This window comes from Nansenia antarctica (assembly GCF_963989245.1).
Source record: "Nansenia antarctica genome assembly, chromosome: 5".
In the NCBI taxonomy this organism is placed as follows: Eukaryota; Metazoa; Chordata; class Actinopteri; order Argentiniformes; family Microstomatidae; genus Nansenia; species Nansenia antarctica.
In genome coordinates, this window is record NC_137690.1 from 18,430,289 (window position 1) to 18,449,163 (window position 18,875).

At 44.5% G+C, this 18,875-nt stretch overlaps 3 protein-coding genes across 4 annotated transcripts; 1 reads left to right on the forward strand and 2 right to left on the reverse strand.

Annotated features, from left to right (window-relative positions):
• Window positions 1–171: 171 nt before the first annotated feature.
• Window positions 172–5,124, reverse strand: sf3a1 (splicing factor 3a, subunit 1). Of its 2 annotated transcripts, XM_080530657.1 has the most exons (16): window positions 5,095–5,124; window positions 4,876–4,951; window positions 4,562–4,677; window positions 4,211–4,418; window positions 3,816–4,073; window positions 3,589–3,663; window positions 3,327–3,477; window positions 3,031–3,227; window positions 2,773–2,893; window positions 2,334–2,641; window positions 1,928–2,173; window positions 1,619–1,823; window positions 1,341–1,492; window positions 1,094–1,195; window positions 890–961; window positions 172–673 (listed from the first exon to the last, which is right to left on the reverse strand). In XM_080530657.1, the coding sequence occupies exons 2-16, from the start codon at window positions 4,921–4,923 to the stop codon at window positions 572–574; spliced, it is 2,361 nt and encodes a 786-aa protein (XP_080386783.1). In that variant the 5' UTR covers window positions 4,924–4,951; window positions 5,095–5,124; the 3' UTR covers window positions 172–571. The 2 variants fall into 2 exon arrangements, with proteins under 2 accessions (XP_080386783.1, XP_080386782.1); XM_080530656.1 differs by having other exon boundaries at window positions 4,876–5,103.
• A 175-nt stretch (window positions 5,125–5,299) lies between these two features.
• On the forward strand, window positions 5,300–8,598 carry ccdc157 (coiled-coil domain containing 157; the record flags this gene model as incomplete). The annotated part of the gene is made up of 9 exons (XM_080531435.1): window positions 5,300–5,547; window positions 5,646–5,799; window positions 6,010–6,577; window positions 6,958–7,127; window positions 7,276–7,452; window positions 7,568–7,736; window positions 7,843–7,982; window positions 8,121–8,194; window positions 8,340–8,598. 9 exons carry the CDS (start codon window positions 5,300–5,302, stop codon window positions 8,596–8,598), a joined length of 1,959 nt encoding a protein of 652 aa, XP_080387561.1.
• A 5,795-nt stretch (window positions 8,599–14,393) lies between these two features.
• Window positions 14,394–18,361, reverse strand: slc7a4 (solute carrier family 7 member 4; the record flags this gene model as incomplete). The annotated part of the gene is made up of 4 exons (XM_080532673.1): window positions 14,394–14,611; window positions 15,530–15,638; window positions 16,380–17,086; window positions 17,380–18,361. The coding sequence occupies 4 exons, from the start codon at window positions 18,359–18,361 to the stop codon at window positions 14,394–14,396; spliced, it is 2,016 nt and encodes a 671-aa protein (XP_080388799.1).
• Window positions 18,362–18,875: the final 514 nt, after the last annotated feature.

Here is an 18,875-nt window from a genome sequence, read left to right on the forward strand (position 1 = left end):
CTTAAGACAATTACATTACTGCCAAAACAATCTATGATCTTGTCCATCGTCGACTCCATAATACAGTACGTTCACCAGTTGCATTATGTACAGCTTGAACCAGTTAAATATCGCAATGTAGTGAACTTCAAAGGACATTTTAACAAAAACAAAACAGCCACGTTGTGAGAACACTTTATTTACCTTATTTGATGGACAGACATGGGTAGTAGTATTGTAATAGTGTGGTATATAATCATGGGTTTTGTCAGACAATGCAGCACACACCAAAAACCTACTGTCCAACCTCAGACACGACAATAATACCCCCAAACAATAACAGTTAACCATGTAGAAGAAGAAAGAATAAAGCTTAAAATATGAACTTGCAGCCAGTTACGGATGTGTATTCATTACAATTAGTATGACCAACTAAGGGCACACAATATTTTATAGAAGATCTCAACTGACAAAGCTACTCATTAACCCTTATTATGTTGACTTAACATAACTTGGTGGTACATAGCAAAAATGATACAAACAGGTTGTGTGAATCTGTATGGCAGAGAATCCTCTAGCAGTGATGCTCCGCTCACTTCTTTCTCCCACCTCTCTCCTTCAGTGCCAGGTGAATGACTGACCCGTTGTTCATGTTGTAGTAGGCCAGGGAGTTGGAATCCTTGATGAAAATTCCCTAAAAGCAGAAGAGGTGATTCATATTAATGTCTACACTGAACTGGTCATGTCTGTTTTGATCTGATTTTACATTAGTGGTTTTCCCTAAACAGATTAAGACAAATCCTGGATTTAATGAGACAATTAATGGACAATCTCCATTGAATATGCATTTCAGTCTAGGTGACTGGGGAACCGGGCTAAATCGTTTTCAAAAGGACACTATAGTGCTTACCTCATACTGCAACTTTTGTTTCCCGGCTGGCATGCCTGTGGCTTCATGGATTTTGACTTTAATAACAGACACCTGTGGTGAAGTGGAATATGCATACTGATTAGAAACATCCCAGATAACTTCACTACTTGGGGTTGCACTCCTAAGGATTAACATACAGTAAGGGTAAAGGAAGAGTGGAATGCTAGGTGAACTACTACACACCTGGTCTGTGAGTGGGACAGTGAAAGTGAGCGCTTGTCCACTTAGCTTCCATTCGGTCTTGTCCTGCATGTTGGGAACCTGCACTTTGACCGCCACTGGACCCTGGAAAATAAATATCCAAACAATATTTCAATAATAACAATAATATAACAGAAATTATACAAAACTACCACCAGCTAACATTAGGATGGAAATCTTGGATCATATTACAGACATTTCACATTAGTCCTTAATAGGCCAAACAAACCTTGTTTCTGCGTAGAAACTCCTCCTCTGGCATAAGGTTGTCCTCCGTCTTCATCTTCTTGCTGTGAGGCTCTTCCTCGCGGGGTGGTGGTGGGTGGGAAGATGCCTGAACAGAGCTGGGGGGCTGTGGGACTGGAGGAGCGGGGACAAACGCTGGAGAGAGAGAGGTCAAAGGTGTTTATTAAGTAGGTCAATTCAGACCATGTTTTAATAGACTCAGGGAAGGTACAGTATAATCAACACACTAGAAATTGAGTTGTGTAGTAATGGTCCTCTCACCAGTGGGAACCACCATTTGGGGTGGTCTGGGGGCCATAATGTGAGCAGACGGTTGCATGGGCACCACGTTGATGCGAGGAGCATGCATCATGGGAGGCATGGGTGTTAGAACCTGCCCAGGGGCCAGGCGCACAACGGGAGCCATGGGGGGCCGTGGCATCACAGGCAAAGTTGACAGGAGAGTGGTGCGCACTGGAGGTGGCATCTGTATATACACAGGGGAGGAAATCATGAAAAAAGGAAAGTCAACGTTGTATCCTGATATAAGGTCACAGTGTTTTTTTTGTGTTATTCAAGAGATCAACTTACAGAATGAGGGTTCCTCTGCATTGTATTCATTGGAGGGTTGGGTCTGGACATTTGGCCGGAGGGCATCATAGGGTGATGGCCGTGGGACAACTCAGGCTTGCTCGGGCCAATCTTCTCTTTGTTGTCATCCTCCTGCACCAGTCCCTTGGCCTTGTGAATGGCCTCGATCTGCTCCTGGAGAGTGATGTTGGCTTGTGCAGCCTGCTGAGTACGTGCCATGCTGCCTGAATGCCCATCCCAAGTGACCTAAGTAGAGAGGGTACGGTTAAGATTACAGCATTAATAAGAAGCTACGATATCAGCTCAATAGAGGTAAATATGTAATGTAACCCATTCTCACCACCAATTGATCTTACACATTTCTTTCACCTCAAAACCCCCTTTCCTAGTGCCTCTCTCCACTCACCTTCTCTTCAGGCTTCTGGATCTCTTCTTCTCCGATCTTCTTACCAATGGCTGTCTCCTCCACACCAAAGATATCAGTACGCCTCTCAGCCAGTTGTTTCAAGCTGCTCTCGATGTCCAGGCCAGGGGCATAAACCTCATCCTCTATCTGCCTCTCTCTGATGCTGCGGTCCCTCTGCTCCAGCCAGCGGGGGTCCAGCAACCCGATGCGCATGTGCTCCTGCATCTTACTGGCTTGGATCTTCTCACCCGTGATGGGGGAGATGAGGTACTCATCCGGAGCCACGGCAGGAGGTGGGGGCTTGGAGGCTAAAGGGAAAGAAAAAGTAACAGTTTAGAACAAATCAAGAGGCATTTCCTGGTCCTTTATGTCATATCTGCCATTATATATAGTTTAGCAGCTCTAGGGAACAAGGTGTTTCCAGTGATATCTCTTTTACCTTTGGGGTCGTAGTCCTTGCGGATAATGACCTGATCCGGTGTAGGGGGCAGTGGGGGTGGCATGGGGTTGTCTGGGGGCAATGGTGCTTTCATGCCCTCATCATCATCCTCATCAGAACCCTGATGATGACATCAAAGACTCATGTGACTTCCGAATAAGACATTTCTTTAATATCGTTACAAATCAGTCATTCTATACAGTTAATGACTGAAGTAGAGCTAACATAGTCATCGGGTTTCTTTGTCTGTCGACTGACCTCATCCATGTCCTGCAGCTGTGTGTCCTGATCAGGTTGTGTGGGGTGCGCGTCATTCCGATCCTCCCGTTCGTCATCTTCATCCTCGCTTTCTACCTCCATCTCCACTTCCTCGCTCTCTCCGAACTTGTCATAGCGCTCCTGGATCAGGATGCGAGCTCCAAGCTCCTCAGGTGTGGTGGGCGGAGGGAAGTGTCCTATGGGAATACACATCATAAACCATATTCTATTCTATACATCAAGTAATTAGCCATCAGGAATGAGACATCTGTCTGGTAACCAGTTAATGTCCCTACCTTGCTCATTGGGCTGGAAGTCCACCGTCTCCACCACAACAAAGTCATGCCAGTCGATTTGTGCATAGGCCACACGTTCTTTCTCACGCTCCTCCTCCTCCTTCTTTCTTTCACGCTCCTGGAACTTTGCCCACTCAACACGGTACCTCACCTGTTGGTTGGCAGGGGACGATAGGTGGTTAACACAAGTAATTGCATAGGCTATGGACATTTAAAAGCTCATACAGGGTATATGCCCTGCATCAAATATTATGGGGCTTACCTGGTCCAGCACCTCCCTGGGGTTTTCAGACTCTCTCTTCAACTTCAGAAGCAATCCCTTTGGAGGGATTAGAATCTACAACCCAACAAGATAAACAAAGGTGCACATCACAATTTGAGCAAGCAAGAAAGAGACACTACCTTTTTAGGAATCTATCTGTTTTAAATTTCGTTGTACCTGTTACAATGACAATAAAGATCATTCATTCATATCTGAATTAAGGTTACCTTAGTGTACTGCTCCACAAGCTTGGTAAAGTAGTTGAACAGGCTATGTTGGGGTCGGAGAAAGTCAAACTGGTAGTTTCTCTGTTCCTTCTGCATGAGCTGTGTGAGGAACTGGCGTCCATTGCGAGCAACAAACTGGGCGGTGAGCTTGACAACATCAAGGTCAAATGCTGAGATTGAGGGAGGATCAGCAATGAACTCAAACTCAGGCGGTGGCTCCTTGGGCACCACTGTCTCAGAAATCACCTGGGCCTGCGCCTATTGAGTGATAGAAAACATAGCTGCTCAGTATATATAATTTTTATTATCAATTAAATCATATGTACACTTCACAGCGATTCATAGCAATGAAATATAATGTTGAGGAACTTGGAATGTATAAGACGCCACCACACCTTTTGTGGAAGCTGCTGTGATTGTTGCAGGGCCTGCTGTTGCATAACCTTTGGCACTGCTGCGGATGGCTCCTGGCCTTTGCCTTCCTTGAATTCATTGACCTTATGGCGGTAGTAGGCATGGTAGGGGTCGTTGGGGTTGAGGAAATTGAATTTGGGGTTGTTGATCTCATTCTGACGGATCCTTGCTTCAAACTCTGGTCCGTTCCTGATAGTTGATCAAAGAGGGAGGTTACATGACTGTTGTTGGTATCAGTCCGACACACGTTCCCACTTGTGTAACCTACTAGTCGATTACTAATGAATTGAAACACAGAGGTCCAAAACAGAGCAAGAGGAAGAACAACTAACCTGGCTACGAAGCTGGCAGTCTTATCAACAATGTTCCGGACCTCAGGCGGTGGATAGATGATGCCGACAATAGGTTTCGTTGCAGGGGTTTCCTCTACCGGCGGTGGCTCGTCTGCCTGTTGGAACAATGTGAAGCAGACTTTAGCTTACGTGTAATGAAACTTCCATAGTTTAAATGAGACCAGTGATGTCGCAGGAGAGAGATAACACATATCTAGCAGCTAACATTGCATTAGCACACATAATGTTCACGCGATTGTGCAAAATAGCAGCGATCCAAGCATTTATTTGGTAGGGCTTCTATCATATTGTACCTTGACGTTCGGCTCCGGCTGAACAATTTGAACAGGCCCAGGCGGCATGGTTGCGGCAACCCCTTTCTTGGCTTATCTGTCAAATAAGTAAAACAAAATAAATAAATAAACAGAACTTGACTTGAAGATCTTTCACTTCACAAGGCCAGTTTTGGTCGGTATTTCTCGACGACGAACTTCAGTATTTGCGTAATAGCAACAACTATTGCACGATTGTACCTGAATACTCTCATTTGCCGTTGACCTGCGTGGAATGGAGGTTATTTACTTCCGGAAACAGAGCAGAGTATTCTGGGATCTGAAGTTCCTCCAGCAGGTCGCTATGGAAATAAAGTGACAACTTCCAGCTCGACTGCATTGACTTGGCTGAAGGCAAGCGCACTAACAGACCACAAACACAAAGACAGATATTAAAGCACGCAAAATGACCCATCTCTTAGGACGGCAGGACTGCGTTGAAAGTCTCCGGAGAGATCTAATAGACCTCCAGGGTGCTGTTCTGGATGTCTTCTCCCGAACGGGCCCTGTCCGTTTTCACTCCTGGAAGTTCCCAGATAAGCTTTCTTGCAATCTGGACCTAGTGTCCCTACTAGAACAATATGATTTTGTTGATGGGGATGAGGAATTCAATCAGCATTCCCACATTGTTTTGTTGGAGTTGGTGATTGACAGGTAAGCTCATTTCTGGCACTGCATGTGGCTGCTTGGCATAGGTCTGGTTTAATCATAATGATCATTACTAGAATTCCTTTCTTTTTCCTTTAAACTAGACTGCTGCTCCTTCTGCAAAGTTTCAATGTCCATGCTGAACAGTTGAAGTGTGGACAGAAGAGAGAACACATTCAGCAAACTGGTCCATGTGTATCAATTGGACTTGTGGTTAGACACTATTGGAATAACTTAGTCCAGCTTGGCAACAAACAGGTGTGTTTTACACTCAACTGGAAAAAATAAAATAAAAATGTATCAGCATGAAATGAATACGCAGTCTCAAATTGTAATGTTTTCCCCTTGCAGGGCATGAACAAAGACATTCAAGAAGTGACAAAAACTACAAAATGTCAGGAAAAGACCAATTGTTCCTCAGCATCTTCTTTACAGAGCACAGTGGTCAGTACTCCCACATCTCCACAGAAAAGAGTGATTGGTGCACCCTCCTATTCAACCCACAGAAGTCCCAGCAACATACCCTCCTGCTCTCCCGTGATATCTACTGACACTCGTAGTGTGAGTTGCCAGACAGTAGAGTCCTCCCTTGTCCCCTGTGATGCCTGTGCTCAGGTACAGTCCAGTCTGAGGAAGAGTGGTGATGCTCTTGTGGAACTGTGTCAGAGCGAGGGCCTGCCATCCTCCCTGCAGCGCCTCCTTGTGGCTGTGGATGACACCATGGGACAGGGCCGTCTGACAGCATGTGAGGTGGCCCAGTGGTCCACAGAGCAGCGCAGAGACATGGGCCGTGTAGGGAAGCATCTGCAGGAGGTGCGGGCCACAGTGCAGCCTCTCAGAGACAGACTGCTGGCAGCAGAAGGGGAACGTGAGGAGTTTAGGTCTCAAATGGGCAGAGCACAGGAGGAACTGACGCATGAAAGGTCAAAACACCAAGCCATCATACAACAGTTGGAGCAAAGACACCAGGAGGCTCAGACTTCTTGGGAAAAGACAGAGAGGGGAATGCAGGAGGAGCAGAAGGCGTTCAAGAGAGGTACATTTGCCAATGTGTGAGATACAAAAACACATTTGTTTTGTCAATGCTAATAGATGTACAGTAGTGGAGGGAGGTCATGAATAATGTGGCCTCTCAGAAGAATCTGATTATGCTTTCATGATGTCCAAAACACAAATTACATTTTAGGCACTGTCTCCTTGGAGGATAGCAATTCCAGACTGAACACAGAGTTGAGCTTGCAGCGGGAAAGGTTACACACACTTGGTAAGGACATATTCCCACATGTGTCACCCACATGTAGTCTAGTCGGAAAAAAAAGGTGTATTATAAAATATATTTTTGACATACATTTCTTCCTACATACAGTTCATCTTATCAAACAGCCTTTGAGAGAAATCCTGTCCTTTCTTTGGCAGAGTGTGAGAGAGATGAGCTTCAGAACAAAGTAAAGGCCCTGCAGGTAGAGGAGGAGGCATGGCATAAACTAGAGGAGAAGAGCCAAACGCTGGAGGCTCAGCTGTCCAGTGCTCATCTCCTACTTGACAAAGAAGTGGCCAAGTACCAGAACGCCTGTCGCCAACAGGAGGTCAGTGTAAAAACTCTGTATGGAGTTGAGTACCTGTGGTTGGGGGTTTTGAAATGTACATCTCTACCAGAGATCTGATCCATACAGCTTCCATTTGAGTTCAAGTATAGTCTCACTCCATTTGTTTATGCACTTATTATGTGTCCAGTCAATTCAGGTCAAGCAGAGGTCTCTGTTGGAGCGAGTAGATGCTTTAGACCAGGAGTGTGAGGAGCTGCAGGGAAGACTGGGAGAGAGTGAGTACAGACAGACAGACCTACAGGATCAACTGAAACACATCTCAGAAGAAAAGGAACAACTGCAAGCACAGCTCACCCAACAACAGGTCTACTTCAATAATACCTGACAACTTAATGACAAAAAAATGAGCCATGTTGAGAAATGTAGAAACTGCAATATTTACACTTTCTTTGGCTTATTTTATAGTGTTGTTCCCCCAGGACCTGTGTTCTGAGCTGCAGGCGGAGAAGCAGAGACTGGAGGTTCATGTAGACAAACTGAAGTGCGGTGTGGCTCAGCTGAGCGGAGAGGTGCAGGAGTTAGCCAAGAGGGAGAGGCTACTGGTGGCCTTCCCAGAGCTAAACCCCCTGCCCCAGGGACCTCCACAGAGTAGGGCTCATCATGTTTTATCTTTTGTCTTGTTGAGAGAGATGGAGAGATGCCATGGCTGTTACAGCAGTACATATACAAGACTTGTCCCTGTCTTTTTCCCCAGGCACAGGGGATGTGTTGCGGGACATGGAGCATCAGTTGCAGGCTAATGGTGTTCGTATCAGGGTTCTGGAACAGGAGAATGCCACCCTGCACAGCAGCCTGGTGAAACTGAGGGAAAGGGCTCAACATGGGGGCGCCATGGTAGGGTTCAGGTGAAAATGTATTCCCCCAATACTTTAAACTAACGTCTGCTGATTATAGTAACTGATAAACAGGAGTGTACCCACTATTGGTGCTAGAGAAAGACGCAGTGTTTAATGGACTCTACATCCCTTAAAGGTGACCTCACCCCAGCAGCTGTGGAACCATTCCAAGCCTGACACAGCCAGAGAGAGCCAGCAAAATCCCTCCTCGTACGTACAGCACAGTCCACTGTAAATCAGTAATCTTCCAATAGCATCTGGTGTATTCACTCTGGTTGTGATATGATACATGCATCTATACAGTACATAACCATGTACCCCTTCCTCGTTTGTTTCCCCATTCTCCCCATCACAGGCAGACCTCCAGTGCAAGAGTGCGGAAGCATGGGGTGACGAGGAAGGGAGAATATGATGGGGATTCTGTCCCTGTTGCTATGGGGCCGTGGGACCATGTGTCCACTCCTGCCTCCTCCCACTCTGCCACCTCCTCCACATCTCTGCTGAGCCATCAGACGCTCACACTCTCCCCAGGAACGAGCGCAGCCAAAACCTACACCAAAATACGCCAGGCCGCTCGAGCCCGCTCCAGTGGCACGCACCAGAAGAGGAAGTGAATCCAACACTAGCCAATGTATGTATAATGAATACGTGGTGATTCTCTCTACGAATGGCCATAGCAACGGTGCTGGACACATAAAGCATATAACAGCAGGCTTCCCCATACTCTACTGCAGTGAAGAGGAACTGTTAAGTATATGTGCTCTTACACATGGTATATAAAATGGTATTTTGCAACATTGAGCTGGCTTGAAGTTGCTATTTATATGAAATGCATATATTTCGTTCAAACACAACTTAACTCTTATGTCAACTTAACTCAAAGTGCATTCTTTTCGACCGGAGACCTCGTGTCAGCAGCCCCCCTAAGATCTTCTGTGTTGACGGTTCCGAGCTGGAGTTTGTCTCTTGTTACAAATACCTTGGCCTTTGGCTGGACTCATCCCTGTCCTTCACCACCCACATAAAGCACCTGCAGACAAAAGTCAAAGCTCGCCTAAGCTTTTTATACCGGAACAAGGCCTCCTTCACCCGTGCAGCCAAACATACCCTTGTCAAGATGACCATCCTGCCCATATTTGACTATGGCGATACCATCTATAGGATGGCATCTCAGTCTGCCCTCAGGAAACTCGACACACTCCATCACTCCGCCATTCGTTTTGCCACTAGTGCGCCTTTCACAACTCACCACTGTGTTCTGTACACCCTTGTAGACTGGACATCTCTTCACAGCAGACGGCTCTGTCACTGGCTTCATATTATCTACAAATCCTTACTTTGCAAAACACCTTTCTACCTCTCATCCCTTCTGCACCTCTCTCACCGCCCCGTCATCGTTCTAAGATCCAGTGATCTTGTCCGACTCACCATCCCCAAAGCCCGTACCGTAGTCGGGCGTAGCGCTTTCCGGTTCGCTGCAGCACACGACTGGAACACCTTACAAAACACCCTCAAACTCACCGCCCTCACCTCACTCACTGCTTTCAAACAAATCCTGCAGCGAACCATAGTCGATCAATGCACCTGTTGATCACCGTCTCTCACCCATCCCATAACCCATCACTGCCTCATTTTTAGTACCCATGCTCCACTACCCCCGCTATCCCTCACCTCCGCTCTTCCTCACCCCTACCTCCTCCGTCTCTCTCCCCTCTCTCTGACTGTTAGTATTTTAATGCATCTGAATAAATATCTGAAAAATAGAATTTCAGAATAAAAGTCCAAAAAATAAAATGTCAAAATAAAAGTCCAAACAATTTTATTTCAAAATAAAAGTCATAAAAATTAAATATTTCTAGGTTATTGATTCAAGAGGGAAGACCTGTAGTTAGGTAGGTAGGTAGGTAGGTAGGTAGGTAGGTAGGTAGTTAGTTTGGTAGGTAGGTAGCTAGTTAGGTAGGTAGTTAGGTAGTTAATTAGGTAGGTAGGTAGGTAGTTAGGTAGGTAGGTAGGTAGGTAGTTAGTTAGAAAAAATGTCAGAATAAAAGTCTGAAAAAATAAATCTGAATAAAAGTCACATTTTATTTCAAAATAAAAGTCATACAAATTAAATTGATTGATTCAAGAGGGTAGTTAGGTAGGTAGGTAGGTAGTTCGATAGCTAGGTAGGTAGTTAGTTTGGTAGTTAGGTATGTAGGTAGCTAGTTAGGTAGTTAATTAGGTAGGTAGTTAGGTAGTTAATTAGGTAGGTAGTTAGTTAGTTAGGTAGTTAGTTAGGTAGTTAGGTAGTTGATTAGTTAGTTAGGTAGTTAGGTAGTTAGTTAGGTAGGTTATATAGTAATACACTATAAAACACTATAGTAATGTGATAAACTAAATATAGAGGATGCATAGATAGGTTACGGTATATTAGTACTTTGTATTCAGCCTAGGACATGTGCATAATACGTCTATTAAAACACATTAATTATTAAACCTCATTAATACATAATGTTGTCAAGCATAAAGACTCAGAGGTATACTGTATATTGCATGTTTGGGAACTCCTAGTAACTGTAACAGGAAGCCATCATGCCACTTGACGCCAGGTGTGGCGTGTGTCTCTGTACAATATGCTTATCGGAGCATGTGGCCTTCTAAAGGCTCTACTTCGGTGTTGCAACAAACACAATGCCACGAAGACAGACGTGTCCAATGCTTTACAGAGAACTCTGTCGAGAGAGTTCCCATAGCAACACTGGTGATCAGGGCATTCATGTGTGGATTTTCTCCTGCCTTTACTGTCTTTCCAAATATGCTCAGACATAGGAGACTCACTTCACACACTTAAAATATTTAAATGCGTTTAGGTTGTTATGGTATTTCCTTGTAGTAGTAAAGACAATTACTTTCCTTTGTCTTTTGTCACTGACCCCCGGCCCTATACCTGAACCCAACAGAGGTGTAACCAACTCATAGGGTTTCAGATTAATAGATATTGCTTTTCTTGAAACCCACTAATAAATGCACTCTTACGCAAATTCCTCTCCACGTCTGCAAAATCACTCAACCCCTGGACCACTATGAAGGACTTAGTCTAGCCTTCAGCATTAAGTAGTTCAATTGAGCTAATTATAAGGCTGTGTGTGTCATTAGTCAAGCATGTAATTCAGATTGTCTTAACCCCATCCCCCAACCCCACAAATATGAATGTCAACTGCTGTATGCTTGTGTTATGTTTGAATGATTAAGCATAACTGTTGCATAGAGTATAAAGAAGCATAATGGCAGAAATATCTATCTTTAAAATTAAATGTATGTTATTTTGGACTACCGTAACTATATCATATAACAATACTCAGAGTGCTGCTTCAAAACATTTATTTGTCACTAAATAACACATAGTCTTTCATATTTTATACAACAAAAAGACTTTGAATGTGCAAGTACAGAGTACAATATATATATTCTGAAGTCAGAAATCATAGCTTACTGTGTTTACTGACAGACAAAAAACAGACAGCAATTCATAGAGGTGAAAAAAATGCTCAACTTGCCAAAAGCACCACAGTGTCAATACCTGCCACCTGCCCCCACAGAAACAACAGAGTTCAGACACGCTGAGAGAGAGACACATTCTTTGCAGTAAAGGGTTTTAAAATCTTAAACAGTGTGCAAAGTTGTACAAAACTCCTTATAATATTTTTGGTACTCAAATCTCGACATTTACCTACATTCTATTATCCCAAAAGGTTTATGTATTGTTTAAATCAATATAATGTAATATAGTATTTTACAATATAGTTTCATATTCTATGAGTAAATACTAAGATTATTATAGGGATATAACTTCTTGGATAAAAACAAGTCAACAACTCAAGTCAATGATATTTCGCATAAGCTTTGGGAATCATTCTGTATTGATTAAAACATCTTTAAGGCCATTGGTTGCTTGTGTCCCACATTTACAGAAACAAATACTGTATGTTTACAATGAGAATTAAATAATTTTAAATACAAAAAAGGAATCAGCTTTTCAAGTAAAACACAAAGGTGGTCTACCAAGCAACATCAAATTCTAAAGACTCAAATACAGGACATGCTGAAAACATCAAGGCAATGTTGTAAGTACATTACCGTCACGCAGATACATGGTACAGATGATTTACCACAATTTGAAAAAGTAACAAATAGGCAAACCTTGAATAACAAAATAAGCGACTTTCACGACTTGACTGAATAACTTCAGTTTGGGAATGTTATGCTTATCATATAGAGATTACCTTGTTATGACATCATAGTAACCTGTCCTTACATATGATGTGCCTGTAACGCTGGTGCAATCAATTTTGAGAGTGAATAGCTGTGGGTGAGAGTGCTATGCTATCTCAGAGTGTAATCCAGTTCTGTGAGTGAGAATCATCAAGTCACATGTGCACGTCCATAATCTAGGTCAAACTGTGGGGAAGCTGCATGGACCACTGCGAATCTGGCAGATTACCGGAGGATGAGGCACATCCAATAGCTGGCATACTCTGACAAAACAACCCAATTCATGTTTGTCAAGATTCTACCTAAACCATGATATGACCAAATACCCTGTTCAGGTGCATGCAGTGGGTTTGTTCTGTCCTTATCAAAAAAACTAATCTGTTAACTCTCAATCAATCTATCTCTTCTATGAGGACAGACAAGAACAAAAACCAAAACAACCATCCATGTGCTTTGATATCAGTTGGTTGTATAATCTCTAATCTCATGCTAGCTGGGACACAGGGAAAGGGCTCTCTGTTGTGCATGGGAAAACCCAGTGAAATGGCAGAATCTGTGACACTGACACGAAAGAGCGCCAGAGGTCATGCGATGGGAGTAAAGGGATTAGTTGAAAAGTTAAAGGTCTGCTCACCCTTAGAAGAGAATATAGTGACCATCTCATATGGCAGACAGAACAAACAAGTGGAATCAAGTTATTCTGGTACTAAGGAACAAAGAAAGACCCAAAATACATATAATGACAGTAGGTAACGTGTGTGATAGGCAGATTAGCTCATATTGATACACTGGCATATGACAATTAATGGCAAATGATAGACTGCCGGCATCAGTGAAATACAAATAAATACATATAAAATAGAATCTTCTCAGCTCAGAAAATACATGACATAGGCCTAAATAGGATTCATTAAAACAGATACAATGTAGGATAACTCAGCAGAATTAGTGCTGTCCTTTCAGCTGAGTGGCCTCCAGTGATAGTGTGGGAACAAGGGGGATACAAATAGATGTGGTTCCTAGGGGTTGTAAGTGGATCCACATGACCCACTAACGAAACCTAGTCTGTCCTCAGGTGAGAATAGTGTGCATGTGTATGAGAAAGACATAAAACAAGGAACAGAAGGCAAACATATACAGTAGATATGTGCTTGTGTTAAGGGTGTGTGAGAAAACAGATAGCCTCTTCATTCATTCCTGTACTTGTCAAAAAAACATGCAGAAAATGAACTGTCTTGTGCAGCAATGTCAGGAACTGAAGACTAAGAATATTACTCTCTTACAGTTGTGTAATGTGACTTAAACAATAAACTTGAAACTTGATATATACATGAGTTAGTGTAAGTCCACTTAGCATGTCATTATCAAATCAATACCGCCCAGCTTCCAAACTAATTTGGTTATGATAGAGAGATAAAAGGAGGACCAATCGAAGCATTAAGGAAATAATAGCCTAGCTAAAAATAAATCTGTGATAGCTATGCTATGGAAGTCCATAGGTCATAAACTGTGATAACTATGCTATGGAAGTCCATAGGTCATAAACTGCAGAACATAAAAAATAACCGGGGACACTCGTCACTTTTGGAGACAGGCCGGACTGGTAGTTAATTAACAGTTAATTAACAGTGTCTACATGTCTACTGTGACTACTGTAACTGCAGTGAACCTACAGTAAATCACCCTGAACTGACTGTGGACTGTTTTGTTACCAACTTTGTTCAAGCTAAACATTTAAAATCAATATTTAGTAATTTACATCGATTTATTGCTCTTTTAGCAACCACTTAGACTCTCTGCTAGCAATCGTAACATTGCAGATGAGTGTCTCCAGTTCACATTCTGCAGTTTATGAAATATGGACTTTCATGTAATATGCTATACAACGCAGGACAGTAGTAACGCTTCCTATGTTTTCATATTGACTGACATAAAGTTGTTTCACAATGACAAAGTGTGTGAGTTTCATCTTGTGATGTGCTTACACTGTGATGTGCTTACATATTCTGAGAAACTGAGGCAGTACACATTGTATCAGATCAGTCACATGAGAGAGGGGAAAGTGAGGTAATGAAAGCAGTAACAGTATACAGATAGGAGGAGGAGCAGGGAGGTGATAACGGGTGGGCCCACTGGAATGAGAACGGCTCCCCACACATCATCTCTTTGCGTGCTGCTCTTCAGTTGGCAGGGTAGGGGATGGGGTGGTGTGGTGGGCGCTGCCGTCCCCCTGTCCCTCCGGTTGTACAGATTGCACTGTCTCTACCAGGCTGCCACTGGGGAGCACCACGTACCTGGCAGCCATATCCTTGGGTTGTAACTCCCTCAGGCCCTCCTTGCTGTGCCAGATCCCATAGCCAAAATACACCAACAGACCTGGAGAAGGGCAACACATATAGTATGTAAATGGGAACAAACAGCTAACATGAATTGTTCGATGGTAAAGCACCGCCTCCAATACGACACATCCTTCATCCTGGGCCTGCTGCCCGTAATGGTCACATAGCTTTCACTAGGGAAATGATTTCTCAGACATGGCTTAGCCCAAGCCCCTGTCGTGACTAATATCCCCTGTGCAGCAAGTAACTGGCTCTCGGCAGACAGGTGCGTTTAAAGGGTTTACTGGTCCAGAGGAGGTCTGAGCTCATACAGCTAATCATGCTTCCTTGCTGATCCTCTTTGCTGACAGGGAACTCTACAGCCAATTAACAGCCCTATCCTCACACCGGCTATGCTAGAATGGGTTAACTCACTTCAGGGAAGAAATGGGAGAACAAAGCAGCAATGCATGTGTAACCTGATGATGGTAAAACACATACTTACATGTAAGGTACTATAGTGCACAAAGGGCAGAATCCACATTTGGGATCTGTGTATGGTACTCTTCAAATCTCCTTATTGACATCCATGCATGATTTTTGTTTTCTAACAACACAAACATTTTGGTCATCGTCCTTCATGGTGAGAACCACAGAATGTGACGTTGGCTCTTGCTTGCCGAGATGCTGTTTGTTTTACAGGGTGTGTTTGTACACATCTACATCCTACTGACAAACGTGCGCCTTTATAAGAGGCAGTGTATAGTCCTCTTGTTCAAATCCTGAATGAGATGAATTGCTCAAACGAATATCATTCTGTACTTTTAATCAGATGGATACTGCTTATTAATCGTTTGCAAAATAGAAGGAAAGCAAAGCATAGTTTTTTCAAAACAATTGTTTAGAAGAAATCGTTTACAGTTTACAGTGCAGGAGTCCTCCAGTACAGTTTAACTGTGGCAGGAAGCCATCTTACCTGCAGCCAGCCATACGGTAAAGCGAATCCAGGTGATAGGGCTGAGCTTCAGCATGAGGAACACATTCAGGAGGATACTGACACCAGGGATGAGCGGGACCAGGGGAACCTAGAAATATGACAACATGTTGTCATCCTGACATACATGACAACAATTAAGAGAAAGCTGGAGAGACAAAGGCAAAATGAATCCCTCTGGGCTTGGGTAAAAGGTTAAAAATACACTTTGACAGGAGGATTTTGTTCATTAAATATGTCACAGCAGAGTGAATGGGTTTTATGACAAGGTTTTATATTACTGTAGGCTGCTGCCAGGGGAAACATCGGTCATGCTATAGCAAACAGAAATGTCTGCCTCTCTAATATGAGTCACTGAAACAGCTTTCGCTTTCTGTGAGGAGCAGACCATACAGCAGAGTGTGAGGAGCAGACCATACAGCAGAGTGTGAGTGCCTGCCGTGACAGCCTCAGTCAGAGCTAGCTGATAACATGGCACCCTTTCTACTCAGCATTCAGACTAGTCCCTTTATCATGTCTGAAGGAGGAGAGACAGCTGCAAAAACACACTCAAAGACTAAAAACTGACAGAGAGAGAAATTATCAGAGCTTGTCATGACTGCATTACGACAGAGGGGAATTCACTTACAATGGGATAAAAACACAGGCTTTTTCATCAACTCCCCAGACAGCATTATAACCAATAATAAGAAGGGCAATTTAATTGCCAATTCTAGGCCTTCCTCCTTAACTCTATCATCTATCAAAAAATCAGACAATAGCCATGCTCATATATAGATGCAAGTTAGTATGCTACATTGAATCTCTGCATTGAGCTTTGCGGAAGGCGCACCTGGAAGGTTTTGGTGTTGAGATGAGGCTCATGGGCCCATATGAGCCCCAGGCTGAGGAGGTAGGCTGACCCAAACACGACCAGCAGCAGGGAGAAGCTCCACACAGGCAGATGCAGCTGGTTATTCCCAAACACCAGCACTGCATTGAAGGACACAGAGCTCACCATCAGAGCCAGCACAGAGAAGGCCACTACCTCCCCCGCCTCACAGTCCCCCAGCACCATGCCCAGGTAGGGCTCCCAGCGGGCCTTCAGCTGACCCGGCCCACGCCGCTCCCGCGTCTTCTGCATCTCCACCAACTGGAGCTTGTCTGAGAAGGACTCATACTCCTTCAGCTCCCCGCTGTCCGGGGCTATGTTCTGGGACTCGGAGGCCACAGGGGAGGGCTCAGAATTGGGGTTGGGGGAGGTAGAGGCGTTAGCCTTGGGGGAAGTCTTGTCAGGCTGGAAGCGCAGCACAATAATACTGGCTGCCACAAAGGTGTAGGCCAAGAGGGTGCCAATGGACAGGAACTGGACCAGGGCCTCTAGGTCCAAGATGAGAGCTAGGATGGCCATTAGGGTGCCAAACACCAGGATGGCATTGACAGGGACCTTGGTGACGGGGTTGACTTTGGCGAAGAAGGAGAAGAAGAGGCCATCCTCCGCCATGGCATAAACAATCCGAGGGAGAGAGAAGAGGTTGCTGAGCAGCACTGTGTTCATGGCTAGAGGTGGGGAAGTGAGAGTCATGTGATTACTGCAGGAACATCACAACAGAGAACTGTGCAACAAAGTCAACATTTTCATATTCATTAGAAAATATTAATATACTATTAGCAATAAGAAAAACGTCAGCAGTCCTTCCATTCATTTGACTGCCTACATTGACTAGATCTTATAAATTAAACAAAAATGACTAATAGACGCGATCATTTCTACTATACTTTCAGCATCTGAACAGTGCCATATCTGAACAGTACCACTATAGGTCAGATCTGAGAGTTAAAGAAACACTCACCGCAGATGGACCCTATTGCCACGATAATGCCAGCCCAACTATAGCCACGGCGGAAGAAGGCGTCCGAGAGGGCTGAGTTGGGGTCCAGCGTGTGCCACGGTACCATGAGTGTGAGTACAGTGGCGACCAGGACGTAGGCTGTGGCTGCCATGGCCAGAGAGATGGCAGTGGCTATGGGAATAGCCCGCTGGGGGTTCCTCGCCTCCTCACTGGAGGCTGCAATCACATCGAAGCCAACAAACGCATAAAAGCAGGTAGCGGTGCCCGCCAGTACTCCAGACACACCAAAAGGGGCAAAGCCTCCCTCTTTCTGGCTCCAGTTGACTGGATCTGCCAGCATGAAGCCAAACACCAGGATGAAGACTATGACAATGATACTAATGGTAGAGAAGATGTGGTTGAGCCATGAGGAAACTTGCACTCCAAAGGATATGAAGACAGTGGCGACCAGTAGGATCCCTGCAGCCAGCAGGTCAGGGTAGTGGGCGAAAAAGGGCACATCCCACCGCATGATGTGGTTCTCTGTGTAGTTCTGGATGGTGTGGTTAAACATGGAGTCCAGGTAACCACTCCATGCCCGCGCCACTGCAGCCCCACCAATCATGTACTCCAGGACCACATTCCAGCCAATAAGAAAGGCCCAGATCTCTCCCACAGAGACATAGGTGAACATGTAGGCTGAGCCTGTTTTGGGAACACGTGCCCCAAACTCTGCATAACAGAGGGCGGCCAGTAGAGAGGCGATGCCTGCAATGAGGAAGGAGAGGATCACGGCAGGGCCGGCTGTGTCCTTGGCCACAGTGCCTGTCAGGACGTAGAGGCCCGAGCCCACCATGCCTCCGACACCCAGCATAGCCAGGTCCACAGTGGAGAGACAGCGTTTCAGCGACGTCGCCATCATGTCGTCATCCAGCGTCTTCAGGCGGTTCAGCCTGTGGCATAGACGCACCGCTGGCGCACAGCCACGCACGCAGGCTGCCATGGCGACAGAATAACACACACAGCAATTGGGCAGGGTAGTGTCAAGTCAGATGCTCAAACTTGATCCATTCTCCTCCAGTCCAGCTGGCCTGAAAGACAGAAAACACAGGTATGATGTCATACAGTACAGTTACAGAGATGGGAAAACATCCAATTCACATGTCCATCTGTCCTGCCGCTGAATGGGTGACTCATCCATCCCTTTCACCTTTACACACTGCTTATCTGTTGCATTTACATTTACATTTACATTTCAGACATTTAGCAGACGCCTTTATCCAAAGCAACTTACAAGTACATTTGTCTAAAGTAAGTGAATCATCTATAAATCAGTCATCATAAGAAAAACAAATTAATGCTCGGACCAGGGGCCATTGGCAGTCAACACTTACATGATTTCCCTATGCATTGCAGAGAATGCTGAATTTGCTTTCAAATAAAAGGTTGACTGGTTCTTGAAATCATGAAACAAACTTTAGGCTTTCAATGCTTAAAATTAAATACTGCAGTGCATA

Bases quoted from the DNA above. Each gene is read 5' to 3' on its own strand.
- sf3a1 (XM_080530657.1), bottom strand. From the start codon at position 4,923: ATGCCGCCTGGGCCTGTTCAAATTGTTCAGCCGGAGCCGAACGTCAAG. The intron at 2,642-2,772 runs GTAAAAGAGATA...CTTTCCCTTTAG, and splicing joins CAAGGACTACGACCCCAAAG to CCTCCAAGCCCCCACCTCCT. The intron at 1,824-1,927 runs GTAAGTTGATCT...GTGTATATACAG, and splicing joins TGCAGAGGAACCCTCATTCT to ATGCCACCTCCAGTGCGCAC.